This window comes from Myxocyprinus asiaticus, chromosome 19 (genome assembly GCF_019703515.2).
Source record: "Myxocyprinus asiaticus isolate MX2 ecotype Aquarium Trade chromosome 19, UBuf_Myxa_2, whole genome shotgun sequence".
Classification (NCBI taxonomy): Eukaryota; Metazoa; Chordata; class Actinopteri; order Cypriniformes; family Catostomidae; genus Myxocyprinus; species Myxocyprinus asiaticus.
In genome coordinates, this window is record NC_059362.1 from 46,686,364 (window position 1) to 46,712,269 (window position 25,906).

At 40.5% G+C, this 25,906-nt stretch overlaps 1 protein-coding gene and 1 pseudogene across 1 annotated transcript; both read left to right on the forward strand.

Annotated features, from left to right (window-relative positions):
- The first annotated feature begins 434 nt into the window (after window positions 1-434).
- LOC127409992 (apolipoprotein B-100-like) lies at window positions 435-15,466 on the forward strand. The gene is made up of 28 exons (XM_051644965.1): window positions 435-489; window positions 759-788; window positions 947-1,050; window positions 1,143-1,288; window positions 1,543-1,690; window positions 1,798-1,950; window positions 2,041-2,165; window positions 2,270-2,355; window positions 2,452-2,902; window positions 3,044-3,155; window positions 3,256-3,402; window positions 3,485-3,696; window positions 3,795-3,990; window positions 4,071-4,250; window positions 4,331-4,534; window positions 4,621-4,788; window positions 4,875-5,080; window positions 5,200-5,358; window positions 5,462-5,571; window positions 5,670-5,889; window positions 5,980-6,152; window positions 6,236-6,399; window positions 6,522-6,631; window positions 6,747-7,120; window positions 7,210-13,242; window positions 13,365-13,476; window positions 14,209-14,386; window positions 14,486-15,466. Exons 1-28 carry the CDS (start codon window positions 435-437, stop codon window positions 15,464-15,466), a joined length of 11,337 nt encoding a protein of 3,778 aa, XP_051500925.1.
- Window positions 15,467-17,694: 2,228 nt separating this feature from the next.
- Window positions 17,695-24,767, forward strand: LOC127409993 (apolipoprotein B-100-like; annotated as a pseudogene).
- The last annotated feature ends 1,139 nt before the right edge of the window (window positions 24,768-25,906 follow it).

A 25,906-nucleotide genomic window follows, 5' to 3' on the forward strand; every position in this document is an offset into this window, starting at 1 on the left:
AATGAGGTTAACTGTAATTGTTCTGTCATGCAAAGATCTGTTGTATACACTAGTTAAAGTTTTCATGTAATAAGTTAGAATCTAAGAAGAAACACACCTTTTTATCTGTTAAGGGACGAGGTCCCACTAAATTAACATTTTGCGCTGACCTTCGCTATACAAATCTCTGCTCTCATTACCAAAATTACCTTTTTGCCCTAATCTTCATGAGATAACAAAGAAAGTCTGTTTATGCTATCAGCCCCTTTGGAACATCATGGTCTCATTTTATGAAATCTGTTGCCTATGATAGTGGTGTGAACTTTGAAATGGGGCTGAAATTTTACCTTCACCATGACCCCTTGAGTCTGGGTTAGCTATAAAAGTCCAGATCTGAAAGTCCGTCCGCAGTCTCAGCTGAGTACTCCTGAGGAGAGAGCTTCATTGAACCCATCATGTGGGACAATAAGCTCTGGGTTTTGCTGCTTTTGAGCACTGTCGCCTTGTCAAGTAAGTACTTATACAACCGCTCATTTTAACATGCAAAAATTTCCCAAAAAATTATGTCGACCTTTTCTCTTTCATGTAAGAGTCTTGATAGAATTTTATAGGATTTTCTAGGGTGCATTCAGGTTCATATTTTACATTTCAGCCAGGACATACTTTTGGATGTTTGCAAAGTTTTAGCCTTGACTATGGATTTATAGACTGCCATGCAAGTGCCTATGGTTTTAACGAAATGTGATAACATCTGGGCTTGCATTTGTTTTTCATTACAGAGGCCCAAGATGAAGGAGCACCATGCTTGAGTACGTGTCTTGAAATTATATTATAGAACCTTCATAGTAATCTACACATACATCAACACTTTGAACTATCTAAATGCAACATTAAATCTCAGTAATTTTGAAGACAAATGTATATATACAGTATATGCACATTATATAACTTGCTTTGCTGCTCCTAGTGGCCAAAAGGTACAAGAGCTTCCACAAGTATGAATATTTCTATGAAACTGAGTCCTTGAATGCTTGGAATGGGGCAGTCAATGGTCCCAAGGCCAGTTGCAAGGTATGTTTTCTCCTCATTTCATCTGTTACTGTTTTTTCTACCACTACAGCATTGCAGGCAAGTAAACCAAAATCTTGACAATATTCTATTAGGTTGAGATCGAGGTTCCCGGTACATGCAGCTACATTGTGCACACCACCGACTGCACACTGAGCGAAGTGATTGATGTTGATGACAATGGAAACCCGGTGTTTGGGCCAGCTGATGGCACTGAGAACTTCAAAGTTGCAATGGAGAAGTAGGTGTCTTCTACCTGGTCACCTATAAGTAATAAGTTGTGCTAGAAATGCCAAAATCACTGATTCAATTCCCAATGCTGATAAACATACTCTGAATGTTCCGTAAATTGCTTTAAATAAAAGCATAAATGTAAATGTAGACCAGTTTCAAAACCCTATGTCTGCCGTGCATTCATAAATCTATTACAATGTCATATCATTTGTTGTAGTATGTGCCCAACAGACATCAACAGACCTGTCTCTTTTTGTTCAGGCATCTGCTGAAGTTCACCGTTGATGGAGACAATGAGATCAAGCTCTTCCCTGAACAAGATGAGTTAATTAACATCCTCAACATCAAAAGAGGAATCATCTCTGCCCTTGCTGTCCCTGTGCTTGAGGAGGAGAAGAACAAAGACATGGTCGGTTTATGAACTGATGAATGATAATTGTATTGTTTGTTGTTTGTTGAAGTATAATTAATTACAGATACTTGAAGTCCACTTATTTGACACTATTTCCAATCCAGCCCACCATCTATGGTCTGTGCAAGACTGACTACATTGTAAACACCAGAGAGGACATTGCTACTGACATCACCCTCAACCGAGACCTGTCCAGATGTGAAAAGTTCAGACCGGTGAAAGACCACACCAGTCCCCTGGCCCTCATTACTGGCATGGTGAGCTCTGAGATATTAAAGTTCAGCATAAAACCAAAGTGTAGACTGATAGAGTGACATTTCCAACATTGGTTTTTCTCTCTTCTACAGCACTATCCTCTGGCTCATCTGATCAGGAGCACCCAGACCTGCAACTACAAGTTTGACAATGAGAAGCACCATATGACCTCTGGCACTTGCACTGAGAAACATGTTCTTGTGCCCTTCTCTTACAAGTTAGTAAATTACTTTGTTTTATTAAAGTAGCTGGAAGTCTCCTTTTGGTGTATCGTTACTAACTTATGTCTGTATTTTTCTCTATGACTTTGATAATGACAAGGAAAGAGTCTGGAGTGACCAATATTGGCAAACAGACCCTGAATCTTTTGGGAGTTATGGAGTACAACAACAGAGTCTTTGACCACAGTAAGAGTGTCTTCATAACTCGCTTCCAATATCAAACAGAAAGCAAAACAAACAGAAGGTCTCTAATGATTGTATGCACTGCTATTACCCCTTCAGATGTGGCCAACATGAAACCCTTGCATGTAGATAGCAGTGTGGACATGAGCCCAATTCAGGATAAACATGTCGCTCTTGATGTTCTGAGGGAATTTGCTCACCTTTCCAAGACCACCGATGGACATAAGAGAGCTCACTTGGCCCACAAGCTTGTGTCCGTGATCCGCAAGATGAATGCTGAGACCCTGATTGCTGCTGTTCCTGAAGCCCTGGAGATCTCTCGCTCTCTGACTTACCAGGTCTTGCTACAGTGTGGTACCCCAGAATGCAACAGTGCTATTATGCAGATTTTCAGGACTTTTGACAAGTCCTCAGTAGAGATTGACGCTGCTGTATATGCCATGGGAATGATGCCCCAACCATCTCGCATCCTTGTAAAGGAAATGTTGGAGATGGCCAAGTTCAAGCCAAGCAAGCCCATCTACTATGCTGTCAGCAATGCTGTGAGAAGGTGTGGGGATTCAATGTAACCTCTAGGGGCAGAATATATTCCATTTTGATCTTCAGATTAAGAAGATTTTAAACAAAATTCCACTAATATTACTTGGTACCATTTCAATCCAAATGACACCCATTTCTTCTATGTGAAAAGACTCTATGAAGCTGAAGGAGTCACCCAGGAGATCCAAGCAGTGGTTGATTATGCCCTTGAGCAGATGGGTGATTGTACAGGCGACCAGGAGCACATCTATCTCTCTCTGAGGGTATATCCACATCAATTCATCTCTGAAGTCTACAATAAAACCATAGGCAGTTGAAGATTTCCCTAAATTGTGCTGTTACTCTAAACCTTCTTTACTGAAGGTTATTGGCAACATGGGAGCTGCAATGGGAGCTGCAAGCCCTGTTTTAAAGTCTGCTGTTATTGAGTGCATTAACCAGCCGGCTGCATCCCCTGAAGTCCAGCAGGCTGCCATCCAGGTCTTCAGACAGACTTCTGTACCTGAGGAGGTAAACTATTGTTGGTGTAAAAAGTCCACATAACTTATGGTTGGCTTGATGTCAATCTAAAGTTTTTTTCTGTGTCTTACAGGGCAGAAAGGTGCTTCTGCATGTTATTCTGGACAGAGCTGCACCCATACAGAAACGTGTTGCTGCCTATCTCATCTTGATGAAGAACCCTGAGTCTGCTGAACTTGCTCAGTTGACAACTGCTCTCCATGCTGAGGAAAATCTTCAGGCCAAGAGCTTTTTCATATCATACATCACTAACGTCTTGAGCTCCACATCACCAGAGACCCTGGAGTATGTATAAAATAGAGCGTACAGAACTAGTTTGTAGGTCATTTTAACAAGAAACCAATCACAGCCTACAATAATAATTGACTTCTTTGAATTTTTAGATTGAGGCAGAAGATTCTGGAGGCCTTTCAAGGCAACGAAATTGGAACTGTCATGGATCCCACAAAGTTCTCTCGCAACTACAAAATTGGATCACTAGAAGGAAATATGATCTTTGAGTCTGCCAAAGAACTGCCCAAGGAGGTCATGCTGGACATGACATTGAATGCTTTTGGATTTGATGTTGATATGGTTGAGGTACATAAGACTTGTAAAAGTTTAATGAATATGTTGTCTTGTGCCCAATGGCTAATGTTCTCTGTTTTTCCTGTTTTCAGATTGGCATGGAAGGTAAGGGACTTGAACCCACTATTGAAGCCCTCTTTGGCCCAAGTGGATTCTTCCCAGATACCGTGATGAAGACCATTTTTTATGCTGTGGACAAGATGCCCTCCCAAGTCAGTGAGGTCTTGAAGAACGTACTGCCAATATTGGGGAATGAAAGGAAAAAAAGACAGGTATTTGGTGCAGTAAAATGTGTGATTATCAATGACTCAGAATATTTGGATAAAATTTCACAATCCTCTGTGTACTGTAGGTTTCTCAGAACATCATCAGAGAAATCAGTCATAATGTCAACAAACTTATTAGAGACTTGAAGGCCCAGGATGCCCCTGAAGCTATGGTGTACCTCAGGCTTTTAGGTGCTGAACTTGGCTATCTTAAAACAAAGGATATGGAAGACATGGCTCATTCTGCTGGCAAGATGATTGACAATCTCCTGAAGATGATCCCCACTGATGTAAGTACAGCTTCACAGATCTCATAAAGTGTCTCAATCATCTAACATTAAATGGACTAAAACATTCAAATTATATTTTGAAACAGTTCATCAAGAGCCTGCTCTCTAGTCCAGACAACGAGCTTTTCCTTCACTACATCTTCATGGATAATGAGTTCTTTCTGCCCACTGGTCCTGGTTTTCCACTGAGAGTTGCTCTGTCTGGAACATTCACTCCTGGAATCAAAGGAGGGCTGAGCTTTAATCCAGACACGGTTAGTCCAACATACTTCTGCGAGAGTTTTGTTAAATGATTTGTCAATATTTATGATACAACACTAATATTGTGTCTACACTACAGAGTGAATTCACTTTCATGCCATCTGCTGGCATTGAGTTTGTGACCGAGGTTGGAGCTCACTTCCCTGACTATGTTCACTCTGGCCTGGAGATGCACACTAACATCTATCATGAGAGTGGCCTCAAAGCAAAGGTCTCTATGAGCAACAACAATGCCAAGCTCACCATTCCTGCTCCTCAAAGCCCAATTAAGCTCTTCAGTGTGGCGTAAGATATTTTTCCTTGCTCTGAAATGTACTATACAGTCCAGACAATACAGAAAAGCCCTTAACATAAAAATCAGTCATTTTTTAAAGCTAAATTATGTTAATGTTTCCCCTATACAGCAATTCTCTGGTTTCTGTTGTTGGTGCCAAATATATAACAATTCCTGCCAAGGGGAAGCTTATTGATGCAGAAAAATGCATTCCTCTTCTCCCTGGACTGAAGTCCTGTACTAGCCTGCAATATTCTGATGCAATCTACAGTGATGCTGCACCCTATTTGTAAGGGGAAAATCATTAATATGTTGTTATCTAAAGAATATTTTCCTTGTTCCCTAGACAATATTTTCAACAAACCTTTAATCCATTATTGATCTCTGTTAAGATTTGCTATTGAGCTGCACCCCACTGCAGAAGTCACTGAGTATACTACCACCATCAACTATTCCTATGAGGATAAGATAGACAAAGTGACAGTGGGTGTTAAGGCTGAAGGTAGGAGACAGGTTTACAAAATAATGTGTATTTCTCTGTTAAAATGTACTTGGAAAATGTAAATGTTAAAACAAATAAATTAATTATCTTATTAACAGGAACATCTTTTGAGACCACAGCCACAGTTAAGTTCAACAGACAGAAGTACACTGTCTCTGCTGATCTGCAAATTCCTGACTATGAACTTGAGGCAAGACTCAGAATTGGTGATGTTGACCCCTTGATGCAGCTTAACAATAAAGGCAAAGGCACACATTCCATTCAGATTGACCTCGTCAACAAAAACATCCCCCTGGTATCTGTGGTTTCTTTTGCAAAGTAAGCACACTGTTACCTTAATCCAAGTTTCTTCATTTTTGATAAGAGGATTTGCACTCGTGTAGAATTAAAATTGTCTGTCTCTTCTAGAATTGAGGCCATGAAGGATGCTATGCTGGAGATAGTGTTGCTTATCCCCTCTCTTCAGGTTGATTCAAAAGTAACTACAAACTTGAAGTGTGCTAAGGGGTTGACACTAGAACTTGAAAGTGACCTAAAACTCCCAGAGATTTCATCTGTTCAAAAGCTCATCCTGAAATATGGTACTTGGCTAGAAATATTCAAGTTAAATATTTCTGTAATATTGCTTTTTAAAAAATGATATCAAATCTCCATTTTATCTTAGATGGTGAGAAGATTGAGGCTGAAGTTAAGTCTGATGTCAGTTCTGAGATCCAGAACATCATTCCCAACACTGATGATTTCAAAACCATGATCAATGGCCTTCTTGAACACCAGATTGACCAAACTGAGATGAATATCCATGACATTCTTTCAAAGTCAGTTGAGGTATACAAATACATTCCTATAAAATTATTTTTTTTCCCAATTAGTGTTTGAAAATATTGAAGTACAGCTCAAAAAGAACAGAGTATTAAATGTTTAAATGAACAATCTTTTATCATCTCCAGACCTCAAATGCCTACCTGAAGCTGTATACAGCTGATATCCCATATGTGAAGAATTTGAGAGTTCCTGCCCTGCCTGTGGTCAGTCTTCCTGAGAGACTGTTCCTCAATGTGTAAGTTCAATATGTGATATAAATCACTGTTTTGACTGCGATCAATATTTGCCAGCTTTTTTTTTCCAAATGTTTTCACAGTTACATTTTTATTTATTTATTTATTTTTACACAGAGAGGCTGCTGCTAAATATCACTTTGGCCAGCATTACTATACCATCTCTCTGCCTTTGCCCCTGGGTGGGAAGTCCACTAGAGATCTTAACTTTCCCAGTGCCCTCAGTACACCAAGCTTGAATGTTCCTCAGCTTGGCCTGGATGTTGCATCCATTGGCATTCCTCTTCCTGAGATCTTCATTCCTGAGAGTATGTCACTGTTTGTACCTACTCTTGGAATGGCAGAGGTGTCCGGCAAACTAAGCAGCAACTTCTACAACCTAGAAGCAGCTGTGTCTGCTGGCAGAGATGCTGTTGCACACCCAAGCTATTCTGCTAAAGTTGAAGTCACTGGAACAAGTTCTGTTGAGCTACTCTCCGTGAAGTTTGAAGGTACAAAAAATAACAGTTATTCTAAAAAATAAAAAAAAAATACAAGCGCTGTATGCACATGATCAGGTATGTTTCTTTCTTTTCCACAGGATCTGCACTGGCTGAGGTCACACCTGGTGATTCTCTCAAGGCTAATGTAAAGACAGCAGTCAACCACAAGCTTTTTGATGCTAGCATCAGTGTTGTAGAAGAAGTGAAAATTGCGGACAAAGTTAGTGTGATATCCAACAGCAAGTTTGAAGTAACTAGCTCTGTTGGAGTGCAGATTTCTCTGGAACACACTGGACAAGTTGGAGCAAATTCTGAAGAGATCTCTGGAGATGCAAACCTGGAGGGATCCTTTAAGGCAGGTCAAGTACATGGTTCTGGAGCTCTCGTACAGACAGTCTCACTCTTCCCATTTAGACCAGAGGTAAAGGTTGATTCTTCACTGAAAATAGATTCAACACCTCTTCGAGCTCAGAACACAATTGTTGCCAACTTTGCCAATGGGGAACTTTCCATTCTGTCCAACACTGCTGCATTTGAAGACCTCCTAACAAACATTGCTGAGATGACTTTCAAGGAATCCCAGCTTGCTCTTAAATCAGATACAAAAACATTGAGTTTTGGCCTAAAGATCCAAAACACAGCTGAGGCAAGAGCGGGACTTGGAGCAGTCAGCATTAAGATTGAGACCTCTGCTGACCGTCCAGAAGACCATATCCACTCACTGATCACAGGAACATTGGATGTCAATGGTCTAGCTATTCAAAGTGATGCATCTGCCAAGCTGGTTGGACACACAGCTGCCCACAAAGCCAGGCTGACCCTCAACAAGGATGGCCTTGCCACAAGTGGCACAACCTCACTGCAGAGCCCCTTGAGTTTTGAAAACACCTTCAGTGGTGCCCTTGATGCATCTAAGGTTTCCCTAAACTTTGACACCAAGGGTGGATTTTCTGGAATTGCAATTGAAAATGCCAACTCCCTCTCTGCTTCAGTGTCATCTGTAGAATTCAATTCCAAGGCCAAAACCACTGTTGTAGAAGGAACATCCTACTCACATGAAATTTCGCTTCAAGTGGAATCGTACACTGTCATTTTGAAATTCATCAACAATTTAAAATCTTTGCATGCCACTTTGATCAATGAAGCAGAGCTCAAGGCAGAGCCCTACAAAGCTGACCTGACTGGAAGTGTGAAGCTTGCTACTAATGATGTGGATCTTAGGCAGACCTATGAGATCAGCTATGCAGATCTGATTGCAACAGCTAAGTGCAGTACCAGTGGATCAATTATAGGAACCCACATGAGCCACAACACTGAAGTGGAGATTGCAGGACTTGCTGTCAGATTTAATAATGATGCTCGTTTCAACTCCAAGATTTTCCGCTTTGACACCACCATTCGTAGTACAGCTGTTCCTTTCAAATTCAATTTCGATGCCATTGCTAATGCTGATGGTGACATAAACCTCTATGGAAAACAGAGTGCTCAGATTTATTCAAAACTCCTCCTGAAAGCAGAGCCACTTGCCATTGCTCACTCTCATGAATGCAGGGTCTCAACCACACATAACCTAGACAATGGTGTCACCATTGAAACAAACCTTGATAACAAGGCTGACACTCTGCTAACCCCCTCTGAACAAATGGCTACAGTGACTGTTAAGTCTAAAGTGAACAACCATGCCATCAATCAAGAAATCAGTGCTTACAATACTCCAGAAAGGCTTGGATTAGAAGTGTCTGGAATGGTGCTGACCAGTCTCTTCAACACTGCTAATTCTGATAATCAGGACTTTTCAGTCTCTGGCTTCCTAAAGTATGACAAAAGCAGTGATAGCCATGTAATCAACCTGCCTTTCATAGAGAATTTGCCTGTCATTATTGACAACATCAGAATAACACTTGTGAGCATGGGCGAGGCCCTGAGGAATTACATCAATAGAGAGGAGATTGCTTCCAAAATTCAGAATTTACCTAAGCATGTTAGTGACTTTGTTAATGAGCTAAATATTAGCGAAAGAGCAGTCCAGTTCATACGTGATTTGGTAGCTCTATCCCATGATTATACCATAAACCTGCACAATCTAGAAGCCTCTCTAATTAATCTGAGGGCTGCTATTGAAAAACTAATCACTGATATGGCCAACCGTTTAAATGAAGTAGTGGAAATTGGTAAGGAAATGGTTGTCAAGGGAATCCTTTCTGATGCCATTGTTGATAGGCTAAGAAAGGAGTTAAATGCATTTAACGAAGAATATGATATTAGTGCTTTGATATCTACTATCATTGAAGCCATCGAAGATGTAATCAGGAAAATTGATATGACACAACTGCAGGACAGTAGTTTTGCCTTTCTGCACGATCTTGAGCAACAATATGCATTCAAAGCAAAACTAAACCAGGTTACGGCCAAACTGAAACAGGAAGTTGCAAACTTTGATAAGGCCAAATTTGTTGAGGATGTGAAAAATTTTGTCAGCTCAATTAACATCCAAGGTTACAAAACGCACCTGATAGCTCAGATTCCCACAGAGGATATTAACAAGGTGGTTGATGCTATAAAACAGCTGTTCACTGAACTGGACATCATTGGCCATTTTAATTCTTTCCACAGAAATGTGAGAGCAGTCATTGTGAAATATGAAGTTGATAAAAAGATAACAGGAGTTCTTGAGAAAGTTGTGGAGCTCATCAAGCAATACAAGATAGATGAATCAGTTCAGGTTTTGGCCCACAATTTCAAATACATTCAGATTTCAATCAGCCAGTCCTTGGATGATGCCATTATTTATCTGAAGACAAAGGATGTTAAACAAGTTATTGAGCACCTGAATGAACAACTCGACTTTGCTATTAAGAGTGTAAGGTCCTTTGACTATAATGCATTTGTGGATGAGGCTAACCAAAAAATCCAAATGTGCAACATCAAACTGAATTCATTGATTGAGTCACTTGAGATCTCACAGAAACTTAAAGCAACCAGTGAATTAGTAAACTATGCCTTGTCTTCTCTCAGTGCTTTCTTGGAGGATCTGAGAGCAGTTAAGGTTGCAGATGCATTCAAAACCACGAAGGACCTCATCAACATGGTCGCCCTGAATGATATTAAGGCACTTGCAGAGAAGCTTAAGCAAGGAGTAGATGGCATGGATCTAACAGGAGGAATTTATCAGGTCTTGCAGCAATTTAGTCATATCTACATCAAGGTCTTGACAGTTGTTACAGATTCATTTAATGCCATTGAAGAGGTGGTCCAAAATGTCTTAGGTGATCAGGCAATTGTGAGAGAACTGAAGCAAATCATTAATGGTGTTGTTTCTGCACTGAAGTCAGATGAGTTTGAAATTCCCTCCTTTACTTTCCCACTCACTGATTTGGTCATTCCCACCATGAAAATAAGCTTGGATAAGCTTAAGGAGACTGATCTCCCAACACAGATTGACCTTCCAGAGTTCACCATTCTGGAATTCTACACTGTGCCTGCAACCACCATCAGGTATGAAGATATCAATCAAAGGCTTTTGAAGCTTATCAACTTTATCACCATCTTTGACATTCAGATGTTCGATGTTGATGGGTTCTTCAGCGAACTCACTATGAACTACTTGCCAGAGTTTTCAGCCATCACATTACCAGAGATCATTCTTCCAGCGATCTCTCTTCCTGCCATCCCTAAATTCAGTGCTGAGCACATGCTTGACATTCCTCTTCTGATCCCTGAAATAAAATTTCCTGCAATCCCCACAGCTCTTGTAGTGCCATCTTTTGGAAAGCTCTATGGTGAGGTCCAAGTCAGCAGCCCTATCTACAGTGTCAGAACTTCTGCAGAGTTCCAGAAAGCCTCAGAAGGACACCCTCTGTTCATGGCTTCTATTAGCGCTCAAGGAACCTCTGCAAACCATGACATTCTGAATTACAATCTGGAGTGTACAACACAGATCTCCATTCCTGAGATGAGCCATGTGATTGTTTCTGAGACCCTTAAGTTAACACACATTTCTCTGGATTTGGACCACCAGGCATCATTGACTCTGCATGGATTTGACTCTCAAGCATCTGCAAAGACCCATCTTAAGGCCACCACATCTCCCTTCAAAGTAGACTTGGTGAACATTGCTCACTTTAGCATGAAGGATGGAATGTCTTTTGCTATTGAAACATCTTACAACCACCAGCTGAGCATCCCTTTGCTCTCACTGACTAGTGAAGCCACCCTGACTCAAAAGGCTGTAGCCCGCAAGGGAGCTACAACCATCACCATCACAGTTGCAAATGAAGGCACTGGCAAATTTGCTCTACCTGACTTCTCTGATGAAGGCACCCATAAGAGTGACCTGCAATTCAACATGGACCTTAGCACTGCCAGGCTGACTCTCACTGGTCACACTGATAGTGCTGTTCTGAAGATGAAGATGACAGTGAATGCTGACGCTGTTGTTCTAAGCCACCTTGAATTCAGTGCTCGTGTTGAAAATGAGTCTCCATTCATCAAGAACAGTTTGGTGGTTGCATCTGGAAAGGCTCACTTGGGTGACATGAAAGTAGAAGTCAAAGCAACCCATGACGCAGAGCTTGTTGGAGCTGTCAGTGGTTCTCTCTCTAATGTTGTTAACATCATGGCTCATCCTAGTGAGGTAGTTATTGACTTTCAGAACAAGGGTAATACCAAGATCACCCTCTATGAATCTCTGTCAGCCAAAATTGACCTCCAGAATGACTATGCTGTTACCCTCAACACTGATATACAACATATCAGTACAGTGGCACTTGCCCGTTTCAACCAATACAAATATAGTCATAACTTTACATTAGTCAATAACAAAGCTGAGACAGGCATTTATGCTGTTGTCAATGGTGAGGCCAACCTTGAGTTCCTGAAAGTTCCAATCACTATTCCAAAAATGTTTGTGCCAGTCATTGACCTAAAGATTCCAGCAATAAGAGATATCAGCTTGTATGATCATACTGGCCTCAAGCACTTCTTGATCAACACTGACCAGGTCATTGATCTAGATGCCAAACTTGTCTACCAGAAGAGCAGGTTTGCTCCTATTTTTGATCTGGGCTGTATCATTATTCCTTCAATGGGAAATTTTATCTCTGAGGTATCTTTTAAGTCCTCTATTCTCAACCTAAATGCTAACGCTGGTATTTATGGGGAAGAAAATGTTGTGATTCGTGTTGGTGCTACAACTGCCTCTGTTTTTGAGGGATTGAAGGCCAAGCTTGATGGAACTACCAGACTAACCACAAAAAGTGGACTGAAACTGGCCACTTCTCTGTCTCTGCAGAATGCCCACATTGAGGGTACTCATGAGAGTACTCTTACTTTGGACATAGATAACTATGAGACTGTATTGTCTGCTGACACCACGTCTAAGATTAATCTGCCAATCCTCACTGTTGAAGCTACCCACCACCTTTCTGCTGACAACAAAGCCCATCCAAAGGCAGTTTCAAACTTGAAGATCAAGCACACCTTTGACCTTCCTGTCATCAAGGCTATTGGTAGTGGAGATACAGAGCACACCTTGAAGGTTGAGGCGATGCTTTTCTCCATATCCATTGAGTCTGCCACAAAAGGAACCACTGATAACACACTTCTGGATAGTTTCATTGTTAAGGGAGCTCTGGACAATGAGGCCATCATGTATACAAATGCAGATGGTCTGCGATTCACTCTGAAAGCCATTGGTAATGGCAGTGTTAATCATGGAGTTCTCAAGCTGGAGTTTGATATTAATGAGAGCCTGGCCTTGGAGGCAGCTTTTAGCCGTGTGTATGCTGTGCTAAATCTTGCTTTTAACAACGAAGTCAATATTGCAGATCTTAACTCAAAAGGGAAGCATACTGCTCAAGCTAAAATTGATCTAGCTCCTTTGAGCTCCTTCGAGGCTGATGTAGAAATTGACTTGTCTCAGCCAAGTTCCCTTGGAGAAGTCAGCATCTATGATAAGGTAGTTGTGGAAGTGACTGCTCTCAAACAGAAGGTTGCATACACTGCAAAAATGATCTCCCCTGTGTACACAACAAATGTAGCAACAGAATTTGATGGCAATGCTCCTGATTTCAAGATTGATTTTAAGGCCTCTGCAACATCTCCAGTTGTACTTCTGGAGTATGACTTACACAGTATGTATAATCCCCATGTCCACTGTTTACTTCAATCAACATGATGACAATCTCCAAAAAATATTGTTTAGAACTATTGAACTTGACCTTCACCTGGTTTTATTTATGACCGCTCACCACAGGCTCCCTAAGTGCTGTCCTGGAACATGATGGGCCCAAAATAACTGCTAAAGCAGTTCTTAAACATGCTGAAGTAAACATAGATGTTCAGAATGTTTTCACCAGAGCTCTGAGGTAAGTTTTTAAAACTACAAGATTATTACAATTATTGGATTTCTATTTATCCAAGGAGTGTTCCAGGTTAAATACAATGTAAGCTCTATCTGTAAACATGTTTGTGGACAAGACTCATTGACCAGTCAAAATTGCTGTGATAATCTGTAGTTACTGACAGCATACCATGGATGTTGTAGGTAAAGCAGAAATTGTATTTAAAGGTGCACTCAGTTAATTTTTGAAGTATGTCGAAGTGGCTTACATTGGTTTACACTGACACCTAGTGGCCTGGATGCTGCATCATTCAAGTACAGTAGTTTTCAGTTACAAATGCCATCGTAGAAAGTTACTACAGTAAAACAGGTTTATTTTAATCCAAAAATGAAAGTATCCAATAACAGGGTAGTAATTTAGATTAAGCGAGTAGTATTCAGCTGGTCATGTGATGCTAACATGGCTGCCCCCATGAGGTGCCCCTGCCCCATGTGGGATAAAAGAGCTTTTATAAGGTTACTGATGTGACTGAGCTCTTCATCTCACATGACTGGTCATGATTTTATACATATGTTTCAAAATTATTATTCACTTCTTAAGAAGTAAAACTTTTTAAATGAGGTAAAAAATTACTAAGTGAACCTTTAACCCAGAATATTCCTTTAGGATCAATTAAGTGTTCATTCTCGGCACATTTTTGACAACTGTATGAAATACCATAAACATCAAGTGTAACAGCTGTTTCTTTCACTTCAGCCAAACTGTGAATGTGGACGTCACAAGCCCATCCTTCACTGATGTCAACTTTAGATATTCAGCCCGTAGAGATGGCATTAGCGTGTCTGTATCAACTCCTTCCACTGGTTTTCTTGGATTTCAGTTGCAAGGTAGAATTCCATCCCAGCTGCAAGCAAGACTCCACAGCCGCTATGCTGTGAGTATCCTCTCCAATCCAAGAGTGTCTTGTTGTTAAATATAGTTTACACAAGTTAAATGTATCTGTGTACTTACAAGTCATTTTTTCATTTTGCAGTCCGCTCCAGAAAATGATGCAGATATCCTAGTCATCAAAGCTGCTACAAAGAGCAATGAGAAATTTCATCTCCAGGTTACATACAACCTGCAAACTCCCAATGATATGATTCTGGGTCTTCATGAGAGACTGCCAATCATTTTCTCCACAATAACAGGTTTTGCAGAGAAATACGGCATCCTTAGTGCTTTAGACTGTCTAAAGAACGCTTTTGTCAATGCCATCACTGAAGCCTACACCACTGCCTCCAACCATGCCCCAGAGCTAAGCCAATTGTCTGTTCTCTTCAGAAATGTTGTTGTTCAGTCCCAGAAGACAGTCCAGATGTTACTTGATGCTGCCATAAAGTATGTAAGGGAGACCAAATTAAGACTGCCTGGTATAGAGGAGGCTACTTTGCCTGAGATCTGCAAGAAGATCACCAGCAACGTTGCTTCAGTTCTGGAGCAGCATATTCCCGTAATCACCAACAACCTGGAAGCATACCTCACTCATATTGGTGAGAGCATTAGCTCAGTTCAGATTACCTTGCCCTCTGGTGAAGTCATAACTGGTGCCAGGATCGTAGATGATGTGAAGAGTAGCCTGAGAAATCTCCTGACCTGGACTGTGGACTTGGTAAAGCACCTTGAAAGCTTTGATATAAAACTTGAAAAGCTCGGACAGACAATCCAGCAGTTTGTTGAAAAGTCACAAGAATTTATTGACAATATTCATTCTGACATCCTTGATAGGGTTGCTCTCTCTCTCAATGCTTATTATACAAATGTTCTAAGAGCAATTAAGAGCATTGTGGAACGAGTTGAGACATTTCTTGCTGTGCAACAAAAGATTCTAATTGAGTTTTCAGATTTTGTACGTAACATTGTTACTGAACTCACCAGCAAATTTACTGACCATATTCCTTCAGAGGCAGACATATTTGCCAAAGTTTGTGATGGAAAGCTGGAAATCATGATTCCATTCTATTTTAGCCTATAAGTTGTGAAACATTTTTCGTGAACCATTTTTCTGTACCTCACATGAACTGCCAAAAATAATTATTATAATAACAAAATAAAGACTATCTGCAAAGCAGTTTAAACTCTACATTCTGTTTTCTTTTTAACAGTTCCTTATTAAAATTCTTCCTTTTTGACAGTTTTGTGTTACACTGACCATATTAATTCTTTTGTACACAAGATGCTCTTTGGGACATTTTCAAATCATGCTGGGACAACATAGATCATCGGTTTTGGGAAAATATGTGGTGTCCATGCTAGCTCCAGTGCATGCCGTCATTAAAGCTAAAGATGAACATAACAAATATTAAGAAATTTGTTAATTTTTCAATTAAAATTTTCACTAAAATTGTTATGCTGATAATATAATTTGTTAGGGAATATTTCGAATTAGAAAAATGCAAAACAGAAGCATTTTCATAAATGGATTAAAAGTTTTGGACCCCACTGTATTTAATGAAATATACTGTATTGAACTTTTCCTACTATTCTGTTTTCTTTTTGATTATTGACCTTTCGACAGGAAAACAAGCAAAACAAATACATGTACATGCAAATCTCCTGATACCCTACAGTCAGTTGTTTTACAAAAATAACAAAAAGAAACATATAATAAATAACTCATGCCACTCGACTCTCTGTAATATTCACTTAACCAAAACAAAAGGTAGAGCGTTCCAAATGGGTCTCTTATGAAGCTTCATTTGGATGCGGCAAAGTTTTGGAACAGACCCACTGTATACCAAAAAACTAATAAAATAAAATTTGTAAAATGTATATTTCCCAATGTACAAAGTTAGAAGTTCCCCTGCCCTACATAATAATTGCGCATTTCACGGCTCATTTGGCCTGTTTGTTTTTTGATGATGAATGAACGTCATAAATTATATTTATAAATAATGTATATAGATATTTAGCCTTTGGTACACATCTTTGGTTTTCTGAAGGGGGGTACTTGAGCCTTACTGATGGTGCTGTGAGGGTACTTATGGCAAAAGCTTGAGAAACACTGCCCTACAGAATGCCCCTCTCTCCAGACCCTCCGAAGTCCACCATTAGTCACAACTAATTCTGTCCTGAATCTTGAGCACCTTATCACATCTCGACCCACACACTGTATCCCATGATACATGATAGTATGATGTAGACTGGAATGACACAAACCAACTGGGACATGTTAGGCTAACATTAGGTTGGGTGACATTTTTGTCTGAACAAAATATAAATAATAAATAAACAAATGTGCAGTTTAAATTTATAATTAGAACTTGGGTCCAATTTTATTAAATATGTTTGCTTCGTCTTCTCTCAGCTGCCAGTTTTATGAACTTTGGAGTGGGGGCTGAAATTTTAATAAACCTTCACTGCCCACATGAGCTTAGGTTTGTCAGCAAAAGAAGAGAGTGTTACATCACCCATCATGGGGGACAAAAAGTCTTTTTATGCTTTTGAACATCTTTGCTTTGTCCAGTAAGTACCTCAACAACTGCTTATTCTAACTAGCAAAACTTTCTTTCAAATTTCTGACCACCTGTCCACTTAAAGGTTTCTCTTGGATGTCGAAATGTGGCTACAGGTTCCTGAAAAGGCTACAATTATGAGAATCATAAATGATTTGGAAACTGGATCCTATTCAATGCAGCATGAGGCATGCAATAAATTGATGTGTCATAAATCAGTCATGACTGTAGATGTAGATATAGATGCATGTGCAGTGCAACGGCAGAGTTTTAACAAAGTGCTAACATCTTTTATCTGCATTTGTTTTGTATTGCAGAGGCTGAAAATGGAGAAGCACCATGCTTAAGTATGTCTTGAAAATAATTTTATTGCACATTCAGCATACAGATATTTGGTTATAATGATCTAAATTCAAAATTAAATGTCAGTATGGATTAAAGTAGTATTACAAATAAGCTATTTCAGTGACAAATTAACTGCGACATGCCTATAGTTAGTGTATTAAATGTGTTGCGCTACTGCCCCTAGTGGTCAAATGATACAAGCTCTTCCACAAGTATGAATACCTCTATGAAGCAGAGTCCTTGAATGCTTTTAATGGGGCAGTCAATGGCCCAAAGTTCAGATGCAAGGTATGTGTTTGCCTTCATCAAAACTCTAAAGATACTATGTTTTTTTACTGGTTCTGGCAGCAATGCAGTCCAAAAAAAAAAAAAAAAAAAACTGTAAATATTCTATTTGGTTGATATAGAAGTTCCTGGTACATGCAGATACATTATGCACACCACCGACTGCACACTAAGCAAAGTGACTGATGTTGAAGCCAATTGAAACCCTGTGTGTGGGCCAGCAGTTGGTGCTGAGAACTTCAAAACTGAAATGAAGAGGCAAGTGTATTCTACCTGGTCACCTACACCGATGAGCCAAAACTTTGACCACTCACAGGTGAAGTGAATAACGTTGATCATCTCCTATCAAGGCCACATGTCAAGGTCTGGGTAGATTAGTTGGTAAGCGAACAATCAGTTCTCGTAGTCAATGTGTTGAATGCAGGAGAAATGGGCAGGAGTAAAGACCTGAGCGACTTTGACAAGGGCCAAATTGTTATGACCAGACGACTGAGTCAGAGCATCTCTGAAATGGCAAGGCTTGTGGGATGCTCCCAGTCAGCAGTGGTGAGTACCTACCGACAGTGGTCCAAGGAGGGACAAACTGGCAACAGGGTGTTGGGCACCCAAGGCTTATCAATGCGCGAGGGCATTGAAGGCTATCCCATCTGGTCCGAAATGACAGAAGGTCTTCTGTTGCATATGTCACAGAAAATTTTAGTGATGGTTACGGGAGGAATGTGTTACAACACACAGTGCATCGAACCCTGCTGTGTAGCCGCAGACCGGTCAGAGTGCCCATGATGACCCCTGTCCACCGTTGAAAGTGCCTACAGTGGGCACGCAAGCGTCTGAACTGGATCTTGGAGCAGTGGAAGAAGGTTGCCTGGTCCAGTGAGTCCTGTTTTCTTTTACGTCACGTGGATAGCCGTGTACATGTGCACTGTTTACCTGGCGAAGTGATGGCACCAGGATGCACTATAGGAAGACAACAAGGCGGTGGAGGGAGTGTGGTGTTCTGGGCAATGTTCTGCTGGGAAAAACCTGGGTCTGGCCATTCATGTGGACATCAATTTGACACGTGCCACCTACCTAAACATCATTGCAGACCAGGCACACCCTTTCATGGCAATGGTATTCCCTGATGGCAGTGGTCTCTTTCAGCAGGATAATGCGCCCTGCCACACTGCACACATTGTTCAAGAATGGTTTGAGGAACATGATGAAGAGTTCAAGGTGTTGCCCTGGCCTCCAAATTCCCCAGATTTCAATCCAGTTGAGCATCTGAGGGATGTGCTTGACCAACAAGTCCGATCCACGGTGGATTCACCTCACAACTTACAAGACTTGAAGGATCTGCTGATAATATCTTGGTGCCAGACACCACAGGACACCTTCAGGGGTCTTGTAATGTCCATGCCTCAGTGGGTCGGCACTGTTTTGGCGGCACATGGAGGACCAACAGCATATTAGGCAGGTGGTCATAATGTTTTGGCTCATCAGTGTATAAGTGATTAAGATCACATCTCTCAATGTGGTCATTTAAGAATGTTGTTTAATGTTATTAGTTGTAGTGTGTGCTCAACAGTCATCTCTTTTTTCAGGCATTCTCTGAAGTTTACCATTGAGGGAGACAATGAGATCAAGCTCTTCCCTGAGCGAGATGAGTTACCTAACATCCTCAACATCAAGAGAGGAATCATCTCTGCCCTTGCTATCCCTCTGCTTGAGGAGGAGAAGAAGAACAAAGACATGGTTAGCTTATGAACTAAACATTGTTTTTTTAAAAGAAAAGATATTTCTTGCTTTGTAGATCTTCTGAAGAAAATTTGAGTGGTGCTTTGGTGTGCAAAAATCCACCCACAATGCTAGGGTGTTCTGTATGGTGCCTAACTGACCCAAATCAAGAAAGCCCACTGCCAGGTCCCTAGATATGGCTTGGGTCTATTGGACATTTTATTCTGTTTTATTGTCCACCAGGCATAATCTAAGTCTGATAGCTTAGAAAAGTAATAGCACACCTCTCCTAAACAAGCTACATGATTTGAGGCAATATTTACATCTGTAGCACAATAGGTTTAAAGTATAAAAGTAAGGGTTATGGGGTTACTGTTTTAACACTTAGACTGTTTGCAATCCAGCTCACCATCTATGGTCTGTGCAAGGCTGACTACATTGTGAACCCCAGAGAGGACATTGCCACTGACATCACCCTCAACCTAGACCTGTCCAGATGTGACAAGTTCAGACCGGTGAAAGACCATACCAGTCCCCTGGCCCTCATTACTGGCATGGTGAGCTCTGATATATTAAAGTTTAGCATAAACCAAAGTGTAGACTGGTGAAGTGACATTTCCAACATTGGTCTTTCTCTCTTCTGAAGCACTATCCTCTGACTCATCTGATCAGGAGCACCCAGACCTGCAACTACAAGTTTGACAATGAGAAGCACCATATGACCTCTGGCACTTGCACTGAGAAACATGCTCTTGTGCCCTTCTCTCACAAGTTTGTAAATAACTTGTAAAAAAAAACTTTTGTAAAAGTTGCTGGAAGTCTCTTTTTGGTGTAGCACTTCTGACTTATGTCTGTATTATTCTCTATGACTTTGGCAATGACCAGGAAAGAGTCTGGTGTGACCAATATTGGCAAACAGAAACTGAACCTTTTGGGAGTTACTGAGTGCAACGACAGAGTCTTTTACCACAGTGAGAGAAACTCTTCTGCTTCTTCATAACTTGCTTGCAATATCAAACAGAAAGTCAATGGACAGAAGGTCTTTAACGATTGTATGTCCTGCTATTACTTCTTCAGATATGGCCAACATGAAACTCTTGCATGTAGATAGCAGTGTTGACATGAGCCCAATTCAGGATAAAGATGTCGCTCTTGATGTTCTGAGGGAACTTGCTCACCTTTCCAAGACCACCAATGTACATAAGGGAGCTCACTTGGCCCACAAGCTTGTGTCCATGATCCGCAAGATGAACACTGAGACCCTGACTGCTGTTTTTGCAGAAGCCCTGGAGATCTCTCGCTCTTTGACTTAACAGGTCTTGCTACAGTGTGGTACTCCAGAGTGCAACAGTGTTATTATGCAGATTTTCAGGACCTTTGACATGTCCTCAGTGGAAATTGACGCTGCTGTATATGCCATGGGAATGGTTCCCCATCCCTCTCGCATCCTTGTAAAGGAAATGTTGGAGATGGCAAAGTACAAGCCAAGCAAGCCCATATACTATGCTGTCAGCAATGCTGTGCAAAGGTGAGGGAAAGTAACTGAATTCTGAAGTATATTCTAAAGTAACAGAATATATTAATTTAAAACTTTAGATTAATGCTGAAGTGTGACATTTATCTGCTGTTAAAACACTTTACACAAGACTCTATGAGGCTGAAGGACTCTCCCGTGAGATCCAGGCAGTGGCTGATTATGCCCTTGAGCAGATGGGTGATTGCACAGGCGATCTTTCTGTCCCTGAGGGTATGTTTGCATCCATTCATCTCCAGAGTCTACAATAATAGAATAGACAGTTGTAGGTTGTCCTGAATTGTCCCGTTACCCTAAATTGCATGTTACAGGTCACTGGAAACATGGGAGCTGCAATGAGAGCTGCAAGCCCTTCTTTGAAGTCTGCTGTCATTGAGTGCATAAACCAACAGGCTGCATCCCCTGAAGTCCAGCAGGCTGCCATTCATGTTTTCAGACAGATTCTTATACCTGAGGAGGTAAACTATTGTAGCTGTGGAAAGTGTACACACCTCAAAGATCGCTTGATGTAGGTCTAAACTTTATTTGTGTATCTTACAGGGCAGAAAGGTGCTCTTGCATGTTGTTCTGGACAGAGCTGCACCCATACAGAAACGTGTTGCTGCCTACCTCAACTTGATGAAGAACCCTGAGTCTGCTGAACTTACTCAGTTGGCAACTGCTCTCCATGCTGAGGAAAATCTTCAGGCCAAGAGCTTTGTCATTTCACATATCACCAACATCTTGAGCTTCACAACACCAGAGACCCTGGAGTATGCATAAATTTGACCTGCTATAACTAGTTATAAAGTTAACTTATCTAATTTTCCCAATAAATAAATTATAAACCACTTTTTAACTATAATGATATTAGCTGAATTAATCTTGATTTTTCACATTTGTTTTAGATTTAAGCGGAAGGTTGCAAAGGCCTTTGTTGACAACAATGTTGGAACTGTCATGGATCCCACATAATTCTCTCGCCACTATAGATTTGGATCTCTTGAGGGAAACACGATCACTGAGTCTCCAAATGAACTGCCCAGGGAGGTCATGCTGGAAATGGCCTTAAATGCTTTTTGGTTTGATATGGACTTTGTTGAGGTACAGAGTCCACAAAAGTCCATAATTTACTTGATAAATGGATATGAATGTATTATCTTTACATGCTAAAATAATATTTCTTGCTTGCTTCCAGATTGGTATGGAGGGTAAAGGGTTTGAGCCCCTTGTTGAGGCCCTCTTTGGTGATAATGGATTCTTCCCAGATACCGTGATGAAGACCATTTTCTATGCTGCAGACAAGATGCCCCAGCAGCTCAATGGGCTTTTGAAAAACGTGCTTCCAATCTTGAGAAATGACAGGAAGAAGAGACAGGTATTGAGTACAGTAAAATGGGAACTATTTCTTTATAACATTGTCCACATTTTGGTGAAATAGTATGTTGCAACCCCCTGTGTACTGTAGGTAACTCAAAGTATTGTCAGAGAAATCAGTCATAATGTCAACAAACCCTTTAGAGACTTGAAGACCCAGGATGCCCCTGAAGCTATGGTGTACCTCAGGCTTTTATGTGCTGAACTTGGCTATCTTAAAACAAAGGATATGGAAGACATGGTTTATTCTGCTGGCAAGATGATTGACAATCTCCTGAAGATGATCCATACTGGTCTAAGTACAGCATCACAAATCTCATCTAGGAACTCAGTCATCTAACATAAATGGACTAAATCATCTGAATGATATTTTGAAACAGTTCATCAGGAGCCTATTCTCCAGTGCAGACAACAAACATTTCCTTCACTACATCTTCATGGATAATGAGTTCTTTCTGGTTTTCCATTGAGAGTTGCGCTGTCTGGAACCAAAGGAGGGCTGAGCTTTAATCCAGACATGGTGAGTCCAACACACTTCTGCAAGAGTTTTGTTCAATGATTTGTCAGTATTTATTATATGACACTAATATTGTGACTACACTACAGAGTGAATTTGCTTTCATGCCATCTGCTGGCATTGAGTTTGTGACCGAGGTTGGAGCTCACTTCCCTGACTATGTTCACTCTGGCCTGGAGATGCACACTAACATCTATCATGAGAGTGGCCTCAGAGCAAAGGTCTCTATGTGCAAAAACCAGGTCAAGCTCACCATTCCTGCTCCTCAAGGCCCAACTAAGCTCATCAGTGTGACATAAGATATTTTATCTTGAAATGCATTATAATGCCAATACAGAAGAATGAAATGGAAGTGTAAGCGGTAGTTTTAGCAGGAAGACTTGTGGGCTTTCATTCATTAGACATCTCATCCAATCACAATCCAGCCTCTGCTTTATAAGCTCGCACAGCTGCTTTCATCGCTCGTAATGCCTCGTTGTTTTCGTCCCCCACCACCCTATCACCACCAGTTTAGGTCCCGTCCTGCCGTAGAAATAAGCTGCTTACTCCTGCCGTCTTCGCTTTCTGGCAGGATCTGACAATTCGAGCAAGTATCTGAGCTCTGAACCGAAGGACAGGGCTTACTACGGAATTCTGGGCTCCCTATCGACATCTGTGGTTGAAACATAAAATTGCAGATTACTTGTGGAGGAACATTGTTTTGTTTTTCACGTCAGTTGTGCTTCGGCACTGCTCTTCTTCGCGGATGAATCTTATGGTTTGAGGTAGACTCATGGTTGTTTGTGATCACCATATCAGAGCAGATCTGAATATTTACACCAGGAGTTGCTGGTAGTAAGAAGAAAGTCCTACAAAATGTATATCCCAAAATTATGTCATCTTAGCAAGTAAGTTGCATATCTGCCGCCGTACCTTCTTTGTTTACAGACTTGTTTACAAAAATGTCCTGCCAAATCAAACCTGACAGCTCTAAATGTAAAAACATTATTGTAAGATGACCGTAGTGGCTTGGGGAAAGAAAACTGTATTTGAACATGGATTTTCTTTGTACTGGCTCAATAATGGTCATTCTAATGAAATAATTAATGAGAAATCTTCTGTACTGTACCTTAAACAAAAAATACAAGTAAAAATTACTTTTTTCTTACATTCAGTACTGTGCAAAAGTTTTATGCACATTTCACAAAAACCTTTGTCTTAAGATGATTTTTTTTTTTTTTTATGTCTTCGGCTTTAGTGTGACAATAGGAAATATACATTTTAGACTTTTGCAAGTAGAATAGAAGAACAGGGAGCCCTGCAACAGATGGCGTAGCCCCCAGAGAGCCCCCCACCGAACATCGAGTCAGTCTGGGATTACATAAAGAGACAGAAGTAATTTAGATAGCATAAATAGATAGATGAACTGTGGCAAATTCTCCAAGAAGCTTGGAACATCCTATTGGCCAACATAAAGAAAAACTGTGTCCAGGTGTTCCTAGGATAATTGGTGCTGTTTTGAAGGCAAAGTTGGTCACACCAAACATTGATTTAGCTTTTTTTATGTTTAATGGACTTTGTATGATGTTAATTGACAAATGAAAACCATTTATGGCACTATTTTCAAAGGCATCCACACTATGCAACATTTCACAAGTGCCTAAAACCTTTGCACAGTATTGTAAATGATGTTATTGTTCCCTCATATACAGCAGTTCTTTGGTTTCTGCTGTTGGTACTAAGACAAAGATCATTCCTGCCATGGGGGAGCATACTGACGAAGAGGAATGCAATTGTTTTTTTCCTGGACTGAAGTACTGTTCTGCCCTGCAGTATTCTAATGCTATGTCCAATGATAATGCCCCCTATTTCCCTCTCACTGGTGACAGCAAGTAAGGGAAAATTATTCATACACTATTATCTAAAGAATATTATCCTGAGTCTTGATCCATGAAAAATATTTTGCCCAAACACTGGATCTGTGTTTAGATTTTCTATTGAGCTGCACCCCACTGGAGAGGTCACAGAGTATACTACCACCATCAACTATATTTTGAGGATGAGGGAGATAAAGTCACAGTTAGAGTAGAGGTTGAAGGTAGGCGACAGGTCTATACAATAATGCTTATTTATATGTTATTATTCAGCTCTCTGGAATAATTTAATTGTATCAACTGTGGCATAGAGTGGTCAAATATTTTTGTATAATGACCACTATATTGTATATTTCACTGTTGTCTCTGACAACATACTGGTGCTATTTTCATGTCTCCATGCTCTCTCGCTCTCTTTCTCTCTCTCTCTTTATACCAAGGCAAGTTAGAATAGCTAATTGGTGCCATCTTGCGACTCAAACAGTTGCAGACCGTAATAAAAACGTGGCCTGCTCAGAGGACTTGAGTATTAATTTTACGGGAGTATAAAACTAGAATCTGGGATAAATAGCTAGAATCTCAGGAGTCTCCCGTCCAATGAAAACATCTTTTGGAAAACAAGGAACCGATAAGAGACACAAAGAGCTCGATGAGAAAGAACTTAAAATAGAGACATTCACATTAAAACTACATTGTTTCTTAATACTAGTCCATAGAAAAAAAAAACCTTCAAAAGGTCATTATCGCAAAATAAAAACCCCTGCCTCAGGGTCCAGGTCATCCTGTCAGGGTTTATTTTCCAATGACCAAGCATTATGCTTTACTTACAACATACCGGAAGAAAGAAAAAAAACATCTGCATTCAAAACAATTACATTTTTTTTTTCATTTGCTTATAAATAGGAACACTTTTTAAGGCTACAACCACAGTGATGTTGAACCGACATCAGGAGTACAGTGCCTCTGCTGAGTTGCACATGCTTGACATTCCTCTTCAGATTCCTGAAATCAAATTGCCTGCAGTCACCAAAGCTCTTGTAGTGCCATCCTTTGGAAAGCTCTATGGTAAGGTCAGAGTCAGCAGCCCTGTCTACAGTTTCAGAACCTCTCCAGAGTTCCAGAATGTCTCAGAGGAACACTATCTGTACATATGTTTACTTACCTCTCAAGGAGCCTCTGCAAACAATGCCAATATAAACTACAATCTAGATTCTAAAGTACAGATATATATCCCTAAGGTGTCTAATGTTTTAAACATAAAAATAAACCATGCAGCTCTGGCTAAAATTGATCTCATTCCCCGAGCTCCCTCATGGCTGCTGTAGATATGTACTTGTCTCATCCAAGTTACCAT